Source organism: Argentina anserina, chromosome 3 (genome assembly GCF_933775445.1).
Source record: "Argentina anserina chromosome 3, drPotAnse1.1, whole genome shotgun sequence".
Classification (NCBI taxonomy): domain Eukaryota; kingdom Viridiplantae; phylum Streptophyta; class Magnoliopsida; order Rosales; family Rosaceae; genus Argentina; species Argentina anserina.
In genome coordinates this window covers 32818823-32837699 of record NC_065874.1, presented here as the reverse complement: position 1 = coordinate 32837699, position 18877 = coordinate 32818823, and the positions used below count along the sequence as shown (strand labels likewise).

The 18877-nt window shown below is 38.2% G+C and overlaps 1 protein-coding gene across 1 annotated transcript; it reads right to left on the bottom strand.

Annotated features, from left to right (window-relative positions):
* Positions 1-18: 18 nt before the first annotated feature.
* LOC126787884 (proteasome activator subunit 4) lies at positions 19-18310 on the bottom strand. Its single transcript, XM_050513800.1, has 35 exons — positions 18053-18310; positions 17761-17863; positions 17543-17655; positions 17064-17186; positions 16381-16482; positions 16131-16296; positions 15765-15881; positions 15600-15667; positions 15396-15497; positions 15090-15306; positions 9014-9256; positions 8802-8920; positions 8559-8676; positions 8200-8418; positions 7951-8106; positions 7731-7807; positions 7440-7648; positions 6968-7184; positions 6775-6854; positions 6573-6690; positions 6287-6457; positions 5377-5545; positions 5255-5298; positions 5119-5161; positions 4891-5036; positions 4598-4689; positions 3600-4498; positions 2647-2928; positions 2466-2561; positions 1927-2105; positions 1528-1609; positions 1173-1297; positions 995-1087; positions 282-435; positions 19-199 (listed from the first exon to the last, which is right to left on the bottom strand). Exons 1-35 carry the CDS (start codon positions 18211-18213, stop codon positions 158-160), a joined length of 5445 nt encoding a protein of 1814 aa, XP_050369757.1. The 5' UTR covers positions 18214-18310; the 3' UTR covers positions 19-157.
* Between the last annotated feature and the right edge of the window lie 567 nt (positions 18311-18877).

Genomic DNA, 18877 nt, shown 5'->3' with positions numbered 1-18877 from the left:
AGTGATGAACAATGATAATGGTGTAAATAAAGCCATCACAATCAATTATGACACAAGAAATTTTTATAAAAATGATTAGTATATTGCTAGTTCTCAATTAACTGTGGTACAACTATATCTATGATTCTATTCTCTTTACTATGAATTACAATGTGAATCAGGCAAAATATGAAGATGAAGAAGATGTATCAGCCAGAACCTGCACATGACAATCACAATAAAAGGTTAGAGAAATAGAAGCAACGAAGATTTGTAAATAGGTCAGTCTGGGAAACAATAACCTCAAGTTGATCTTCAGTAAACGAGTCTTTCTGTATGTTCCATGTATCAGCATGGGTTCGTCGAAATTCAGCAACAGCTTTTGTAACCGTAGATTTCACCGGTGTCGGTTCTCCAGCAAAACGAGCAAGTAAAGTGACATGATCTGGCAACCAACTGATACAGACAGTGAAATTTTTTTGTAAGATAAAGATTTAATTCAACAAAATAATATACAAGAGAAAAAAATGACTGGATAAAATTACAGGTGGAGGGACGCATATATGAGATGAAACTTAAAAAGTTCATAAATAAACAGCTAAACGAAAGGATAGCTATTTGAAAACTATACAGGAATTTTTTTTGATACTCATGAGTCATGACACTTCTTTGTTTTAGTGTAATAAGAGAAGCCTATCCAGACACGGGATTTGAGCCACCAAGATATATTACTGACTTTGAGCCAATTCGATTTAATCTTTTGTAGTATGGAGTAATTTCTATGGAATATAGTATATTGTGCAAAGTGTGATCCAGGCTAGTACTGGTTTTTTACTCTAGACCTGCTTCTTATTTAAAGCACATCACAAGTTATGCACCTTGACCAACATAAAAATACTGACAATTTCAAGATTTCGCAACCATTGAGACTAGTGTTTGTGGCAAAATATGGTTACAGTAATTCCAAATTTAAAGCTTCCAAAAGATGAATTTGCATGGACTGAACACCACATACCTGGGCATATCATAAGGCGCTGACAGAACAGAAGCAACTAAAGCAAGTACAGCACCATGAATGGAAGCAATAGGTTGGCTAGAACTCAAATTCCTGCAATGAAAGATTGATGTATATATCAAAGGAAACACAGGTAACATCAACTAATACAAGATTATGTCAACAGTAAGAGAACTACCTCCGTTTTCTTTTCCTCTGAAGATCAGTAGCTTCTTTGTAAGCTTTCTCCCGGAAGTTTTTAGCTAGATCTTCATCACCACCCTTCGTTAGGCCTGCTAAAACAGCTGCAGCATGTTCCCTTACCTGAGATACAATAAAGTCATAAACTACAAAATCTACAAGTTCCAAAAAATTTATAAATCATTGTGCAAGGACCATTTTGTAAGCAATGGTAGAACTCCAGTTTCTTCTATTTCACAGGTTGAAAGATCAAGATGAGTCACTAATTAAAGTTCTTTAGATATGATACTTCGACAAATTAGATTTAAGTCACCAGGAAATAAATATATTACTCATTCAAACCAGAAACTTACCTCAACTTGGTTGTCCACAAGTAACTTTTCAACAGTGCTCCAAATTTGCTGTTTCTCCCCAATAGAGAGAATGAAAGTGTGCCTGTTTGTCAAAAGTATTAAAACAAAGACTTCTTAACATGCATACCAAATTCAATACGTACTCTGCCACAATACGTATTCAATAAGTTCTGTTATATAAGGGTGTACCAAAAAAGGTGTGTACCAATAAATTGTTATATATGAACTTTATAAACTCTCAATTCTATTAAATAACAAACCACCATATTAAAAAAATTTTAAGCAAAATTTGCTCTGTATTTTCAATTCCAACTAAAGTATCCTTAAAGGCAGGCACATTTAGTGCAGGAGTGAACCTAAAGAGTTTGTCAGAAAATTATGAGATGCAAAACTTCATACCTGTACATAAAAGTCCGCAGATATGTCAATGTTGCAGATCTAGTGCGCCAGTTAGAGTCATTGGCAGAAGAAAGAATCACAGATACGGCCTCCTGGAGGTGCGGTCCCCAAAAGACCCTCCATTTTAGCAATTCAAAAGCTGCCTTGGCCAAGGTTGACAGTTCTTTACTCGAAGTTTCCTACAAAAGAAAAAAGAAGATATAAACAGAACTTACATTACGAACATTTAAATACTGCCAAACAAAACTGCACCGCAACAAGTAAACCCTGCAAACTGTAAACCTATATTCAACTTTCTAAATGGTGTTTAAAAAAAATTTAGCAAAGAAAGGGGCCTCATTGGCATCTGCTTGTTGAACATGTTGAACAATCCTTATATTTTTAAATTTCAACTTGCAAAAATGATATGCTTAATTACATGAAACTCATTCACCTCTCTTGATTCAGCAAGAAAATTTACACAACATTGTCATTCAAATAAACACAAAAGGAACAGTATCATCTAGAAAAATTTATAATCAATTTTTTACTTCACTTACCTGCAATGTTATCACAGGATAAAGAAATCCCACAATTACATCCACCAGATATGATGATCGTGCAGACCTCAAAGATGAGATGATGAAATGGAAGAGCTTCACAAAACATAAGATTTAAAAATAGTCAGTTTATCTTCTATATAATTAAGAAAACACTATTAAAACGGTTCCACATTAGTACCGTTTCCATCCATTTGACATCAGCTTGTGAATCGCCATTCAAATGCCCATTTTCTGAAGTATTATTTTCTGGGGTTTCCAGATTGTCAGAATGAGTGGTATTCTGAATATTCATTACCACTTCTGACGCTCGCTCTTTTAGAAAAAAAACCCAACTTCTTCCATCAAATTGGTTGCCAAGACCTTTATTAGAATTCTCATGTGAACCATCATGATCGAATGACTCATAAAGCCGAATGTTAGAACACACCACAGCAAGGGTAACACCTATAGCTTCTCTTACCTGTCCACACATACTTATCGTCAAAGTATATAAATTAAAACTTGAAAGCAAATTTTTAGATTAATGCAAAACATGAATGTAGACATAAAATGAACATTGTTGTAACCATACATGAGAGATTACTTTGCAAAACATACGTAGTTGTATTTAATCTAATAACCTCCTATACTGCGACTTTATTCTTTATCTCAGTATCAGAATCCCTTACACAGTTACCCATATCAAAATGAACAGGATGAAACAAAGAAGGTTTGCAGCAGCAGAGGGTATTTTAACAGTTACCTTGAAAATAGCAATTTATCAATATTGCCTTTATAAGCACAGATGTATCTGTTTCCTCCTTAGGTCATGATGAGTCTATGATTTTAACAGAAAAGCTTAATTATCTTGCTACGTGAAATTCTGTCTCATGGGTTTCTATAACGAAATCACATGATACACCAATGGTACATATAAAAAGTACCCTTTTTCGTTTTTCTATCCATAAAATTATAAAAGGATTAGAAGACAACACAGTCAAACATCAACTTATTACAGGAGTACAGTTAGGAGTTCTGCCAATATCCACTTAATTCAATTGCCATATGAGCTTATTCTTATTTTCTAACCAAAATGGATAATGGAAAGAAAGACTTGGTTAAAATGACACAGATCTGAAGAGATATGCTTACTTGGGCGGATGAATGGCACATATTACTGAGCAACTCCTCCAGAATTCTATAGTGGAGCTGAATTTCAGCTAATGGCATTTTCTGGGGAGATAGCTCCACAAGGGCAGCTGAAAGAAAAGCATAACGCTTGGCAACTACAGTGGTAGTGACTGTTCCAGGCAAAGGTGCTGCCAGACAATCTAGGACCGGTTGTCTCAAAAGAGGAACTGTAGTTCCAAATTTTCCTTTTCCAGTAACTGCATAACGTATGCAGGCTGTCCACTCGGGTATTGATTCTACTGACTGTGCTAGAATTATGTTCTGCAACTGGACAGCCATCCAATCATCCCATGCTTCTGAGATACCATTAACATCAGAATGCAATATTCCAGCGAATGCTTCGGCAGCAACGCACTGCTTGGACCTCTCTTTGGCATTTGAGTATTCCTCCAGTGAACTTTTCAGTGACACTAGGACAGGCATCCCACATTCTTGTAATAGCCGTTTGAATATTCTCGCATAATTTGAATAAAAAGTGTCACTGCCCAATAAAGAGATCCAAGTTGGAGTACGCGGCCATGACGAGGTAAAGTCAAAATAAAAGCGAGTAATTGATTTGTCTGCTAGGCTCTGAAAAGAAGAATTCCCATGCCCGCCTCTAGAACTGCTTTCAGTGTCAGAAATTATATGAACGTGAGAAAGACTGTTCAAAGTCTCGCTGAAAAATCCATCTTCCTGAAATATTTGGGTTAATTCTCCTTCAAGAGATGATTTTCCAACTCCTTGCAATTTTTCTGAGGGAGAACTCTGTTTTTTGTCTGACAATTTATAAGGTGATTCTTTTAACAGCGTATTTAGAGCTGAGATGGCTAGTATCCTTGTCTGAGGAAGCTGGCTTTTTAAATTCTTTAAGAAGTGACCTGCAAAGGATTGATCTAAGATAACAAACCTTCTCTGAATTTGACAGATAGTAGATTGATTATTAAATGGGAAAAGAGTAGAAACAAACATGAACCCACCAGCAGTTTCACTCAGAATTTTGGAGGAATTTGGGTCATTCCTAGATGCCATAGCCAACAGCAATAAAACCCTATTAGCCATCAGATTGTACCTGGAAAATATAAAAGTACAACATTACACCCATAAGTAATGAACTTCAGAATTTAGGTGATTAATCTAAGGAAGCAAATCACTTTGAATATTATTACTATATGACCATTAGGCTCAAGGGATATGCCAGGGGCTTAAAAGATATAGGGGACTCAACAAAATCCTGTACTCATCAGGAATAGGTCTATGTAGATAATATTACCTCCAATGCAAGCCCACAGAATCAAAACTCATAGAACTGATCTGAGAAACTAAATCTGCAAAACTTGGTGCATCACCATGATTCTCTGATGACTTGAAATAGATTCTTGATACCCCAGCAAAGTGAATGTTGTATTTGACAAAGAGCTGCATTAAATGACAGAAATTATATTAGTTTTTACAATATGAAACGTCGCGAAACTATGCTCTATTCAATTTTTGGAGTTACCTCATTAATAGCCTTCTGGGTTTTCAGTGATTCATGATGAGAGCTTTAAAAAGGAGAAAAAAAAATCTATTAAAAAGGTTCAGCATTACTATTCCAAATCTGTTACAAAAAAAACGTATGAAATATGCCAGCTTACCTTGAAAGGATTCCAAGGATGAATGACGAGAACGATTTTGGGTCCTAAAACAACAAAAAATATATCAGAAAACTTTCAGTTCTTTACATAAACGATAGTCAGCAGTTTCTGTTCGATGTTACCATTGTCAAATGCTTGAGAACTGTTTGTGTAGCAAGGACTGCACAAGAACCGAGAACTGCATATTCTGGTGCTTTGGGGTTTCGCAAATTATCGGTATGTGAGAGAACACACTTTGAAATCATAGATGGCCATCTCTTTATCATTTTTAAAAGATATTTACCAGCAAGTCTGGACACAATGTAAGAAACTTGATTAGTCAAAGTAAGCAACGTAGAAACAACTACGCACTAAACAACTAAGCACTCGAATGATATAATAAACCGATGCCATAAAGAAAAATCAGGGAGTAGATATACAGATTATTTCAAATTAAACTGGGAAAAAGGATAGAGGCACTGCTGAGGAACTGAGGAACCTTCTACAGAACAGGATATTAATACATAAGTGTACGTTTGCAAATATACCAAAGACATCTTGAGACATAAGTGGCAACCACTTAGTTGAGAAAGAGATTAAAAAAAATACATGGACAAATGATAACTCACAATCTGAGAAATTCCCCGATACTTTTACCACTAAAGCATGAGACACTTCTAGAGCTCTTTCGAATGATGAATAATTTAGGATACGAATAACTAATTATATATGTAATCCATCATCCACCTTGTAGAAGTATTTAACCAGGTGTTATAGGATTACAAGTACACTGTACAGTGTACTCCTATGAGTTGCATATAGTGAAAAAATGTAATCCAGTCAATTGCATGTCAATCTTTGTCAATTCATATACCTATTGAGTGACTTGATATAAGCAGGCCTAATTTTTTTCTCAAGAACAAGTACGCATAAATTACCAAAGATATCGTGTGCATCAACACATTTGCATTACATTTCTGCAACTAAGCCAAGCAAGCACATAAATATGCTAAGGTATCAATAAAAAGTAGGGCCAAGATGATTGAGACTCACATTCTAACAGTTTCATAGCTATGTAAAGAGAGATTTAGAAGATCATCCACCAAAAGATTCACATGTTCTGGTGGACCAAAATTCCCATTAGTTCGAAATATATGATAGGATGACTGGGATGATCTCCAAGTATTGTGCATGAATGCCTTGTCAATGAGTGCCCACCGTGGCCTAGCAGAAGAGAACATGATCAAGGTCAGATACCAAAGTATAAATGCATCGTATCTATGAAAGGGAGGCCCAGCAATTTTATAGTATATCTAAATCCAATCAGAACTACACTCACCTTCTTTTCCCCTTGGAGTGAGCTGAAACAATAAAATTTATTGAAGGCTCTATAATGGCAGCAGATTCCAATTTCCATGCCTGCCTGTGGTTAGCCCATTCATCATACTCCATACTTCCTGCAAGACGAAATTGACATTGAGATACTGACCCTGCATGATGGGAGGTTGAGGGTATTATTATCTAGAACCAATGTTGCCTACCATAGTTGCCTAACGCGTCCATAATACGAATGATGAGGACCAAGAGGATGCTGTCATCTGATTTTTTCTCAAGTACATACCTGCACAGTGCACACACAAAAAAAGGGAAAAAAAAGAATTCCGTCTATGAGACATTGAGACTCGCATGGTGACATAATTATATCTACAGGAAAATTGAAAAAGTAGACATTACTTGCATGCTGTGTGTATAATCTCAGCAGCTTTTTCCCGTAATTTAGTACTGCCCACGGTTGAACCTGTTGCCCCAGCTATTAGAAAGGAACCATGATTTGGACTATCAACAGTTCCATTCCTGGATGATGGGGTGAAGTCGGGCAAGCAAGTCAAAACACCTTGCAGTGCAGAATCTATACGCAAAAGAGTCACTTTTAAGTGCTCTTTCTCATCTCCTGGATCAAAACATTCAATATGATGTCAGACATTATAACATTTCTGTACAAACATGTCCCCGTCAGCATCTGTGGTCTTGCATTAATATGTGCAAATGTATACTGTTATTGATATACAGGCATCAAAATCAAGAAAATGTTCAGAAAATTTAATCCCATCATCAATCTTCTAACTGATTCACATCTAGCTTCTAAAAAATATGCCTTCAGCAATAAGTGTGTCCAGGACAAAGGAACAAGGAGTATAAAGATTACCTGGATCAGCATGTACTTTTGTTTGACATATTCTCAGAAGATCATCCAAAGCTGATCGGAGATGAAGGTCCAAAAGTTCATTTGCAAATTTAACTTCATCAACACTAGGGATATGCCATTTGGGGCCCACCAATGGTTTATCGTCTGAATAATCTTTTGAGCTGATCCATTCCTCTAATGCAGCAGCATTAGGATGACGCAAAGTACACCTAACATAAAAAAATTACTACTTCTCCACAGACAGATTGACTATTATGGAGCTAGCAAGGAGGGTAAACTACTGAAATATACTTGTACTGATCAAGAGGATAATAAAGAACCAAGCTTCCGAGTAGAGACCGAAGAAGATGATCACCAGCTCCATTGACCTGCCAAAGAATCATTTGGACCATTGAACAGTTTCAGTGAGCACATCACATGAAACAAAATTCATCTTGGAGGTACATGAGAAAACAGAAGTGTGGAAAGGCACTTTTGATCATGAGAAACAAAAGCTGTTGCAATTCAATACCTTCCAAGATGGAGATTCAAAAGCAGAAACAACAGCCTCTTTGAATTGATCCTTGTATCGCAGAAGAGTAGGACCTCCATAACTTATGGCAACTGATAGTATTTTTAATTGATAATCGATGGCTGTTTCAAGAGCTGGAGAAATTGTTGGTTTAGCCTGGGAAGAAAACAATCAAAGTTCAAAATAAGAATCTACCAGGACCAGAGAAGCAAATGGTCAACATCATTTGTAAAAGAAAAAAAAAAGTACCTTGGTTGAAACTGAAGCATCATATATTCCTCTACCTCCGAATCCTGTCGATGGTGTTCCTTTTAAAGAGGTTATAACAGACAGTAAAATTGGCTCGATCAGTTGAGTAACTGCTTCTTCTGGATTTGAGTAAACACATGCACAACAAAGCAGCCCGACCTCTGCAATTGCCCCTGGAAGAATATTTGTCTTGACAAACTTGGATATCTTCTTCAAAGCCTGCCAGTGATTTAAGTACGAGATAAGAATAATCTGTTGAAAACTGGATCATTGACAAATTTGAGTTTTAAAGTATACTGTGTATTTTTCGTTGGGGATTTCCTGGAAAAAAAAACTAAAATAAAATAAATTTGAGTAACCTGATTATATAGAGGTTTTGAGAGTCGTCCAAACAAGATTTCAAGCATACAATAGTAGTAAGGACCATCCTCAACCAGGAAAGTTCCTGATGATGCTGATGAGTGCAAGCCTTCGTTCCTGCGATACCAGTAACCATCACTCTGACTATTAGAAATAATTGAAAGGGAAAAATGTTGCCAGAATGGACAAATAAATAATAACAGTACAAGTGAAGAAAGAGACAACTGAGTTACGATGCTTACGTAACACTGCTTGGTTCCAAGTGTAGCAGTAAGGAAAATAAACGACAGAAGAACTCATCCAACCATTCAGAGAAGCGAATCATTGGCATGACCGACAACTCATCATCCAATGAAGACATCTGTGAACATAAGCAAGTTGATAAAACAGTATATGTACAATGTACGAACATATTATCTGTGTTTGTTAATAAATTATGACATTGTGTGCTTACATTGGAAAATATAGAACCGATTAATTGCATGGTAGCCAAGGTTTTAGGAGGATCGTTGGCATCCATACCAAGTAATGCATTGGATAAAGAAACCATCAGTAGCTCAATGAACATATCACCAGATTCATCACTACCAGGATCAGTTGATTTTACTGTAGATGTTGACAAGGATTCAAGAAATAGTGAACGTCCAACAAATGCTACCGACATCACAGCAACTTGCAACTGGTGGGTGGCAGTCGTCTGACTAGACACAAAAGTTTTTAAAGAAGAAATCAATTCAATTACAGAAATGTTGTTACATGATTGAACATTGTGTGTTATCCTATCAATGCAGTTTTGAAGAAACAAAATAATCTAAAATTTTGTAAGGCACTAATTATTGTAGCCGAAAATACTCCCCTAAATCACGTAGAAAGATTTTGCGTTGTCTGTTTGAGCAAAATATTTTAATTTCTTATTATTTGTACACCTGTTTACTTAAATCAGCTTGCTTGAACATTGTAATATTGACAAACAATAGACATTCCAGCGGTTCTTTTTCTTGTTTTTCTGAAACATGAGCCTTGTTGTGTTTTTGGCTCGTTGATACATGTTGGAGTTAGGATTCAGTAATCAAATCCAGGTTTAGAAAGGAAATAAGTTAGCACAGCTTTTCTATATGTTTTAGGAGAGTATATCTTCCAATATTCTATTAGGATTTGTGTTAGGTTTAGTAATCCTAGTCCATATTGTATTAAGCAGCTCCTATTGATATAAATAGGGCTGCAGGGAGGTTTTTAGAGACAGAAATCCTAAAGGGAGAGCTAAGGGTGATAGAGAGATAGGAGCTAGACAGGGAGGGGTTAAGGTCTACAATAAGTACTTGTACCTAAATTCTTCAGTACTAGTAAATCTCTCAAGAGAGATCACAGTGGAAGTAGGCTTCAGCTGAACCACTATAACTTTGGTGTGTTTCTGTTTACTCTTCTTTGCTTATATCGCGAATAACTATTAAGATCTAAAGGCGCTTATAACAACACGTGGTATCAAGAGCTGGTTTATTTTGCGATGTCGATTGGCAAATGAATGGCTGAGGCAGGAGAGGTGAGAGCGTCCATAAAGCTATTCAATGGCAAGGACAACTTCACGCTTTGGCAGAGGAAGATGAGGAACGTTCTGATCCAGCATAAGGTTGATGTAGCTCTTGAAGAATCAAAACCTACAGCAATGTCTGATGCAGATTGGGCAGAAAAGTGTAAGATAGCAAAGAGTTGCATTGAGTTGCATCTTGCTGATAATGTTGTGCTGCAGATCGGAGAGGAGCTGACTGCAAAGCAGGCATGGGACAAGCTGCAAAGCGTTTATATGGGTACAACCATCAGCAACAAGCTACTCTTGAAGGAACAACTCTTTGGACTCAAGATGGAGGAAGGGGATGATCTTACTGATCATATATCCAAGTTTCAGAACTGCATAATTAACTTGGAGAAGGTTGGGGCAAAGATGGGAGATGAGGACTCGGCTATGATGTTACTACAGTCTTTGCCATCATCATTCAAACACTTCAAGACCACCATGATATTCAACAAAGAGACCATCACACTTGCAGGAGTGTGTGAGAACCTGGAACAATATGTCAGGATGCAGAGGGAAGAAGATAATTCCCAAGCACGAGGACTGAGTGTCAGAGGGAAGGAGAGAGGAAGGTCTAAGAGTAAAGGTGGTGGATTTGAAGACAAGGGCAGGTCTAAATCCAAGGGAAAAGGCAAAGAAAAGAAGAAGGATGGTTGCTTCGTATGTGGTTCACCCGACCACTGGAAAAGAAATTGCAAACAATGGAAGGAGAAGAAGGCGCAGATGCTTGGAGGAAGCTCCCAGTCAGCCAATGTCGTTATTGGGAATGATAGCGATGATGGAGAACTCCTTGCAATCTCAGCCAGCTCCGGCGCGCCTAGACATTGGACCTTGGACACAGCCTGCACATTTCACATGTGTGCACACAGAGATTGGTTTGACACATATGAAGAGAGGGACACCGGATCAGTTTTGATGGGGAATGATTCACCAAGTAGAATCATGGGAATCGGCACAGTAAAGATCTCAATGTATGATGGCATTGTCAGAACATTGGGAAAGGTCAGACACATTCCACATTTGAGCAGAAATCTGATTTCTGTAAGTCTATTGGATAGGGAAGGATTGTGGTATAAAGGTAACAATGGAGTGCTCAAAGTCGGAAAGGGTCAGTTGGTCTACATGAAAGGTGTGTTGCAGCCTGATAATATGTATAAACTCACAGGTTCTACAATAGTAGGTGGAGCATCAGTTTGTACGGAAGAAGACAAGACTGAGCTCTGGCATAGACGGCTAGGGCACATGAGTCAAAGGGGGCTGCAAGAATTACATAAGCAAGATAAGCTAGAAGGCATAACGAGTTGCAGCCTTGACTTCTGCAAGTATTGCACACTCGGCAAGCAGACCAAGGTATCATTCAAAGTGAGCAGCAGTGAGAACAAATCCAAAGGAGTATTAGACTATATTCACACAGATGTTTGGGGGCCTGCATCAACAAAATCGTTGGGTAAGGCCAGATACTTTGTCTCTTTCATAGATGATTTTTCAAGGAAGGTTTGGGTTTACTTTATGAAGTCAAAAGATGAGGTCTTTCCAAAGTTCAAGGAGTGGAAGGCTGAAATCGAGAACCAAACGAGCAGGAAAATCAAAGTGTTGAGAAGTGACAATGGAGGTGAATATATAAGTAATCAGTTCTTACAATTCTGCAAGGATGAAGGCATTACAAGACACTTTACTGTTAAGAAAACTCCCCAGCAAAACGGTGTTGCAGAGAGGATGAACAGAATTCTCTTGGAGAGAGAAAGAAGCATGAGGCTTCATGCAGGGTTACCTGAAGAGTTTTGGGCAGAATCGCTTAATCATGCTTGTTACTTGATTAATCGATCACCTTCAAAGGCTATTAACTTCAAGTGTGCAGAGGAGGTATGGTCTGGAAAACCAGTTGATTATTCCAACTTAAGAGTGTTTGGATGCAGCGCCTTTGCGCATATTCCCAAGGATGAAAGAACTAAGCTGGAACCAAAGTCACTTGAATGTGTGTTTATTGGTTTTCAGAGAGGAGTAAAAGGTTATAAGTTGTGGGATATAATCAATGAGAAAAGAGTGCTCAGCAGGGACGTTGTTTTTGATGAGAAGACTATGCCGTTAAATATAGAAGCTAATAGTAAGGAGGAGAAGATGACTGTTGTTGAAAAAGATGAAGAAGCAATCGAGATATCATTAGCTAAACGATCAGTTGAAGATTCTCAAGCTCAGGTGGAGCAAGTAGGGAATGATCAAGTAGCCATTGAGGAACCAGAGCAGCAACAACAGTCACCAGTTAGGGCTCAGGTGGAGCAGTCCCCACTTAGGGGTCAAAATCTTCCCATCCCACAAGAACCTGAGCCAGTGAGGCGAGTCATAGCACTTGACAAACCAAAGAGGAATTTAAAGAAGGTACAACGGTACGGATTTGAAACCGAAGAAGATGTGAGTCATGCTCTGACCATTAGTCAAGGTGATCCAACTACTTATCAAGAAGCTATAGAAAGCGAAGAAAGGGAATGTTGGATTGGTGCTATGGCAGAAGAGATGGAATCTCTGCATAAGAATTCCGTGTGGGAGTTGGTTCCTAAACCCAAAGAAAGAAAACTTGTTGCCTGTAAGTGGGTGTTTAGGAAGAAAGAAGGAATACATGATGATGATGCCATAAAGTACAAAGCACGTCTGGTGGCAAAAGGGTATTCGCAGAAAGAAAGAGTGGACTATGACGAGATTTTCTCTCCGGTGGTCAAACATACTTCAATACGGTTGTTGTTGTCTATAGCAGCTCAGTATGATATGGAGATTGAGCAGATGGATGTTAAAACTGCGTTTCTTCATGGGGACCTCGAAGAAGACATTTACATGTCGCAGCCGGAGGGTTTTGTCGAAACAGGGAAAGAGAATCTGGTTTGTCGACTAAAGAAGTCTCTATATGGACTCAAGCAATCGCCAAGGCAGTGGTACAAGCGTTTCGACACATACATGCTGAAGATAGGCTACACAAGGTGTCAATATGACTGCTGCGTTTACTACCATGTATTCGAAGATGAGGAGGTAATTCTACTACTACTGTATGTAGATGACATGCTGATTGCATGCAAGGATATGTTGAAAATTCAGAAACTTAAGGAAAAGTTGGGGGCTAAATTCGACATGAAGGATCTAGGAGCTGCACAGAAGATCCTTGGAATTGAAATAAGAAGGGATAGAAACACAAGTGAAATATGGCTGTCACAAGAGAAGTACATTATGAAGGTACTTGAACGGTTCAACATGGATGAAGCTAAGGTTGTTTCTACCCCATTAGCTGCACACTTTCGGCTGAGTGCAGAGCATAAGCCATCAAATCAAAAGGAGATTGATGCGATGAAGAATGTTCCATATGCTAATGCAGTAGGGTGTCTCATGTATGCAATGATATGCACAAGACCAGATTTAGCTCAAGCATTGAGTGTTGTCTCTAAGTATATGTCAAATCCGGGAAAGCGTCATTGGGAAGCAGTGAAGTGGATTCTGAGGTACTTAAAGAGAACTAGGCAGTTTGGAATCAAGTTTGAAAGAAAACAAGAAGAAGCTTGTGTGGCTGGTTTTGTTGACTCTGATTTTGCAGGTGACTTAGATAGAAGAAGGTCTACAACAGGTTATGTTTTCACTTGTGGTGGAGGGCCTGTGAGCTGGAAAGCAAATCTTCAAGAGGTTACAGCTCTATCTACTACTGAGGCAGAGTATATGGCGTTGACAGAAGCTTCTAAGGAAGCTATTTGGTTGAATGGACTGGCAGGACAGTTTGGTATTCACCAGGAAGGTGTGGTAGTGAAGTGTGACAGCCAAAGTGCCATACATTTGGCGAAGAATCAAGTGTTTCATGCAAGGACAAAGCACATTGATGTTCGCTATCACCGGATCAGAGATTGGATAGAAGCTGGATATATTATTGTGGAGAAAGTTCACACAAATGACAATGCAGCAGATTGTCTAACAAAGCCAGTTTCTGTGGAGAAGTTCAAGCACTGCTTGAACTTGCTTAGTGTCACAACATGCTGAGTTGTGGTGGAGCACCTCCTCACTTGAGGTGTGATGAGGCAAGAGGAGTATTGCCAAGGTGAATGATCTTGGAGGTTTGTTCAGGGTTACTTCAAGAGATACAAGACATCCTGAAGGTTGCAACAATCATTTGGTATCAACTCACCAAGGTGGAGATTGTTGTGTTTTTGGCTCGTTGATACATGTTGGAGTTAGGATTCAGTAATCAAATCCAGGTTTAGAAAGGAAATAAGTTAGCACAGCTTTTCTATATGTTTTAGGAGAGTATATCTTCCAATATTCTATTAGGATTTGTGTTAGGTTTAGTAATCCTAGTCCATATTGTATTAAGCAGCTCCTATTGATATAAATAGGGCTGCAGGGAGGTTTTTAGAGACAGAAATCCTAAAGGGAGAGCTAAGGGTGATAGAGAGATAGGAGCTAGACAGGGAGGGGTTAAGGTCTACAATAAGTACTTGTACCTAAATTCTTCAGTACTAGTAAATCTCTCAAGAGAGATCACAGTGGAAGTAGGCTTCAGCTGAACCACTATAACTTTGGTGTGTTTCTGTTTACTCTTCTTTGCTTATATCGCGAATAACTATTAAGATCTAAAGGCGCTTATAACAACAAGCCTTTCCTTTGTTTTTGTCACAGGAACAAAAAAACAGGAAAAAACATTTTAAGCATTCTGTTGAGTTTTCCTTGTCCTTGTTCTTTTTCCTTTTCTTTGTCAAAACACAACCATTGTTGAGTTGAAACCCACAAGTACAACAGAATCAATCATAAACAAGTTTAAGACACTACCAAATAGCAGCAAACGAAAGCCAGATCATAATTTCGCAGTAAGCAGAAGTTTTCCTATGAATCTATCTTTCATCTTAACATAACAGGCTATAATTATCTTTCCTAATCCCCATCTCGTCAGTATTCAATAGTTCTAGAACAAATGAATACATGTAATAAGACTAACCGTCTCCAATGCCATATGGAAGCGAGATGCAACAAAAGGAAGGATTAAAGAAGGCTCCACATAAGATAAAATTGAAGTTGCAGCAGCTACTGTCTCAGAAAGATGTTCATTCTTGCTATATTGACCACGATCAATTAACTTCAGCACCACATTAACAAAGAACTGCCTTTCTGATCTTCCTAGAGACTGTTCATCCTGTCTATCTTTATCTACTTTCCTGCAATAGAGAGTAATTTAGCTCCAATACAAGAGAATAGGCTCAAGATTATTTAGAACAAAATGCTAACCATGCCAATACATTCTTACAATTGTTCATTCTGTAAACGCTTCTGGAATGAAACTACCAAATGGAGCAAAAAACGCTCTAATGAGTATGTCCATCGGCCGCCGTTTGAAGGATGGTAATATCTGAAAAAAATAAATGCTAGTAAAGAGATGTCCAACACAATCCACATTCATTAAACAAAATATCAGGAAAATGAAAAGGAGTACTATTGAGAGTATACAAACTGTTCTAAAAGGTTGACCAATTTTTCAAAGTGCTCCAGCACCGAGCTACCAGGTTTTAATAGATAGACCTGCAATTCCAGTTATAGTATATCATCGTAAGCATATATATATATATATATAGGCACCAATCCATTAACATGTAAAGCAATGGCATATAAATCTTACTATTGACTTTGCAATGCCCTTTGCTGGAGTGACTGTTCTATTGGAGAACAAGAACCGTGTATTTCTCGGGACATCCACCAAAAACGGATAAGAGCTGCTTCCATTTGCAACAGGAACCTTAAAACACGGGATATAGGCATGAAGTTTCATTAAGTCCAATACGATCTTTGATAAACTTTTGATCATCACATGCAAAGTTAAAGCAATTACATGTGATGATATACTATATCAGCATTTATGTACATCCACATCATTGATGACAACCTTAAAAAACTAGAAAATTATGCATGCTCCAAGAATGACCAAAATCCGACAAAAGGCATGCATCTTGGCTCAAGCTGTGCTTAAAAGGGCTACTTCACTCACCTCAAACATATTTAAGTATCTAGTGAAAAGTGTAGGCAAGTAACTCTCCCAATCAATGAATCTGTAGTTCTTTACAACACGAGCTATGATAGCTGTCCATTGACTGTTCCAAAACTGGCAGTTCGGTATTGAGTCCCACAGGTGCATTACCTCCTTGATCCAATCACTACAGTACCAACAACATAAGGTGATGTGCCACAACTTATGTCATTAAACATAAAGGACAAAGCAGATAAAATGTGCTCCTTACTGCGTAAAGAATTCCTGGTTGTCCGAATTTGTAGGAAGAAACAGTCTGACAAACCCAGATCCTTCAAAGGATGAATTATGCCATGGATTTTCCAACAAATATCTGCATGATTGTCTCATTAGATGAAAACAAAAGAGAGGAAGTGGGACAACTAAGAGTTTAATTTCTATAACCTAGATACTTATTTTTCCTTTTAAAACGAGATGTGTAACCTATCTAGAGTTAATGTCTGTTACCCTACCTAGAGAGAACATAATTAATGCTTGTGGGTCACGATAGTATGGGAAAGGTCAACTAAATATTAAACTGGAAAGGGTAAAATTATGCAACTGTGGCTTTGCTGGGGGCTCGGTAAGAGACAAATGGGGGCTTATACGCCCACTGAAATTTATTATACATACAATTACAGTTTTATGATACCAGTTTTAATGTTATATACTCATATTGCATCTAAGTTGGCCGATTAAAGCCTAAATTACAAAGTGTCAGATGGTGAAAATATGCAGATATATAAGGCCATTTTCACTTGTCACTTTTGTTTATCCGATTAAGTTTCTTTAGTGGCGGAAACATTTATTATACGCCCCATACGAAATCCAGGGTCAGCTACTGTGTGACAGAAAAGTATTACAGCCTTACAGGTGGATGGTGAAGGAAAAAAAAAAGAGACCTTATGTACTAACCTAAACTCAGACCATATCTCAACAGCAGATCCTGGTGGATAAAACTTCCGGCAAGACCGAACAAGAGAAGTAGTAGCCTCAAAATGCCGTTGTCTCAATCTCCAGCCCTCAGGACCTGTGTTCCTGTAACATGTGTCAGAGCATGAAGTTTTCCAGGCACTTTCTTTGATTTGGTTGAGCAATCGGGGACATTGCATAATTTAATTTACTAGAAACAATGACAAGAACTATACGACAATTATAGCAAATTTCAAGTTATATTAGGTATGTAATATATTCGATATTATCATTGGCCTCAGAGCTTCACAATTCAAAAGGGTGTTTATTGTACTTCATTTTTTTTATGGCATTCAAGAGCAAAACCAAAGCACAGAAATCGAGTCATGACCATAATGCTCCAACAAACATGATATAACCCATCATCATTCTTGAATTTAAGCGGCAACATATTAGAAGTAAGGAATACAACAAAGACTCACCTGCTGAAATGTGTATGAATCAGAGTATCATACATCGGGCGCCACTTCACCTTCAACGACAACTTCTTCCGAAACTTGTTCAGCAACTTCACAAGTATATTTCCCCACCTAACCTATTCAAATAAAAAAACAAAACACAACCCCAACATTCAACAAAACACAACATAACCCCAGCACAAGCATTGCACTAAAAATGAGCCACACAGAGTATCATTTACCTGAGCATAAAGCTTGTTTTCAGATACACAAAACAACTCCAACCCAAACTCAATGAGTCCACTCACATCCTCCAAATTCACTTCACTCTTAGCCTTGATAAAACTGCACACACAAAAAAACCAAGTAAACACACTTAGTGCTAAAGTATATCCCAAACCCCAATAGTACAAGTCCCCCAATCACAAAACCAACAACAACCCATCTCCAAAGACTCGAAATTTAAGCAAGAAAACACTAAATTGAATTGAGAAAACAAGAAATGAAAGTGGAATTGGGGATGTGGGGTCTCACAGGTCAATGACGGAGACCCATTTGAGAGTAGAGTAGACTGAATCCGGGTCATCGGAGCGGTAGGAGGCCTTGACGGAGGAGACGACGCGGGAGAAGGAGTCGGACTCCTTCTTGGAGTCGTCGGCGACAGGTGGAGGGAGCCAAGCATTGTAAAGATGCATACTTTCCTTTTTTGATTGATCCCAAATCTCTCAAACCCAAAAAACCCTAAGAGGGGATATATAGTTCTACAAAAGACTTTGGCTTTCTTGACAAGAAATTAAGTTGAGGGAGAGACGCAGATTGGAATTTTCTTCTCTCTTTTTTTTTTTTTCTTTTTGTTGTGGAGGGGGAGGAGGGCAAAAGGGGGCTGACTGGCTACCGGAGACGGCGGTTTGGGGTTCACTTCATTGACTTTGGTTGATGGTGAAAAAGATCCTACTGCTACCATGATGTCATTTGTACTGTGAGCCAAGTATATATGTGAATTGGCAAAAAGTAAGTTGGTAGGGATGACAAGGCAATTGTATCATTGTATGGGTGGTAACTGGAAACTCCCCAAGTTTTTGAGCTTGATAATTCACATATCTCCTTTATTGGTAGGTTGTTGAGTTCTAAGGTCACGTTATATGTATGTAAAAATATTAATTTACCAAAGAGTTATGGATCATCAGTCATCATAGACCAGTCTGTCAGATGTCAGCTGATTAGTGCTTACAAAGTGGGAAACGTTGGGTCAATAGAACTTTAACGACTCTCACGCCGTTAAGAGAAATTATAATAGAAATGGTGATGGTCGTACTTAAAACTATGATGAGGCGTGTATGGTTCGGCTAGTTTGGAATG

Coding starts and splice junctions, on each gene's coding strand:
- LOC126787884 (XM_050513800.1), bottom strand. CDS start 18,213: ATGCATCTTTACAATGCTTGGCTCCCTCCACCTGTCGCCGACGACTCC. Junction 6,458..6,572: donor CACTCCAAGGGGAAAAGAAG/GTGAGTGTAGTT, acceptor CTCTTCTGCTAG/GCCACGGTGGGCACTCATTG. Junction 5,299..5,376: donor TTCTCAAGCATTTGACAATG/GTAACATCGAAC, acceptor TTGTTGTTTTAG/GACCCAAAATCGTTCTCGTC.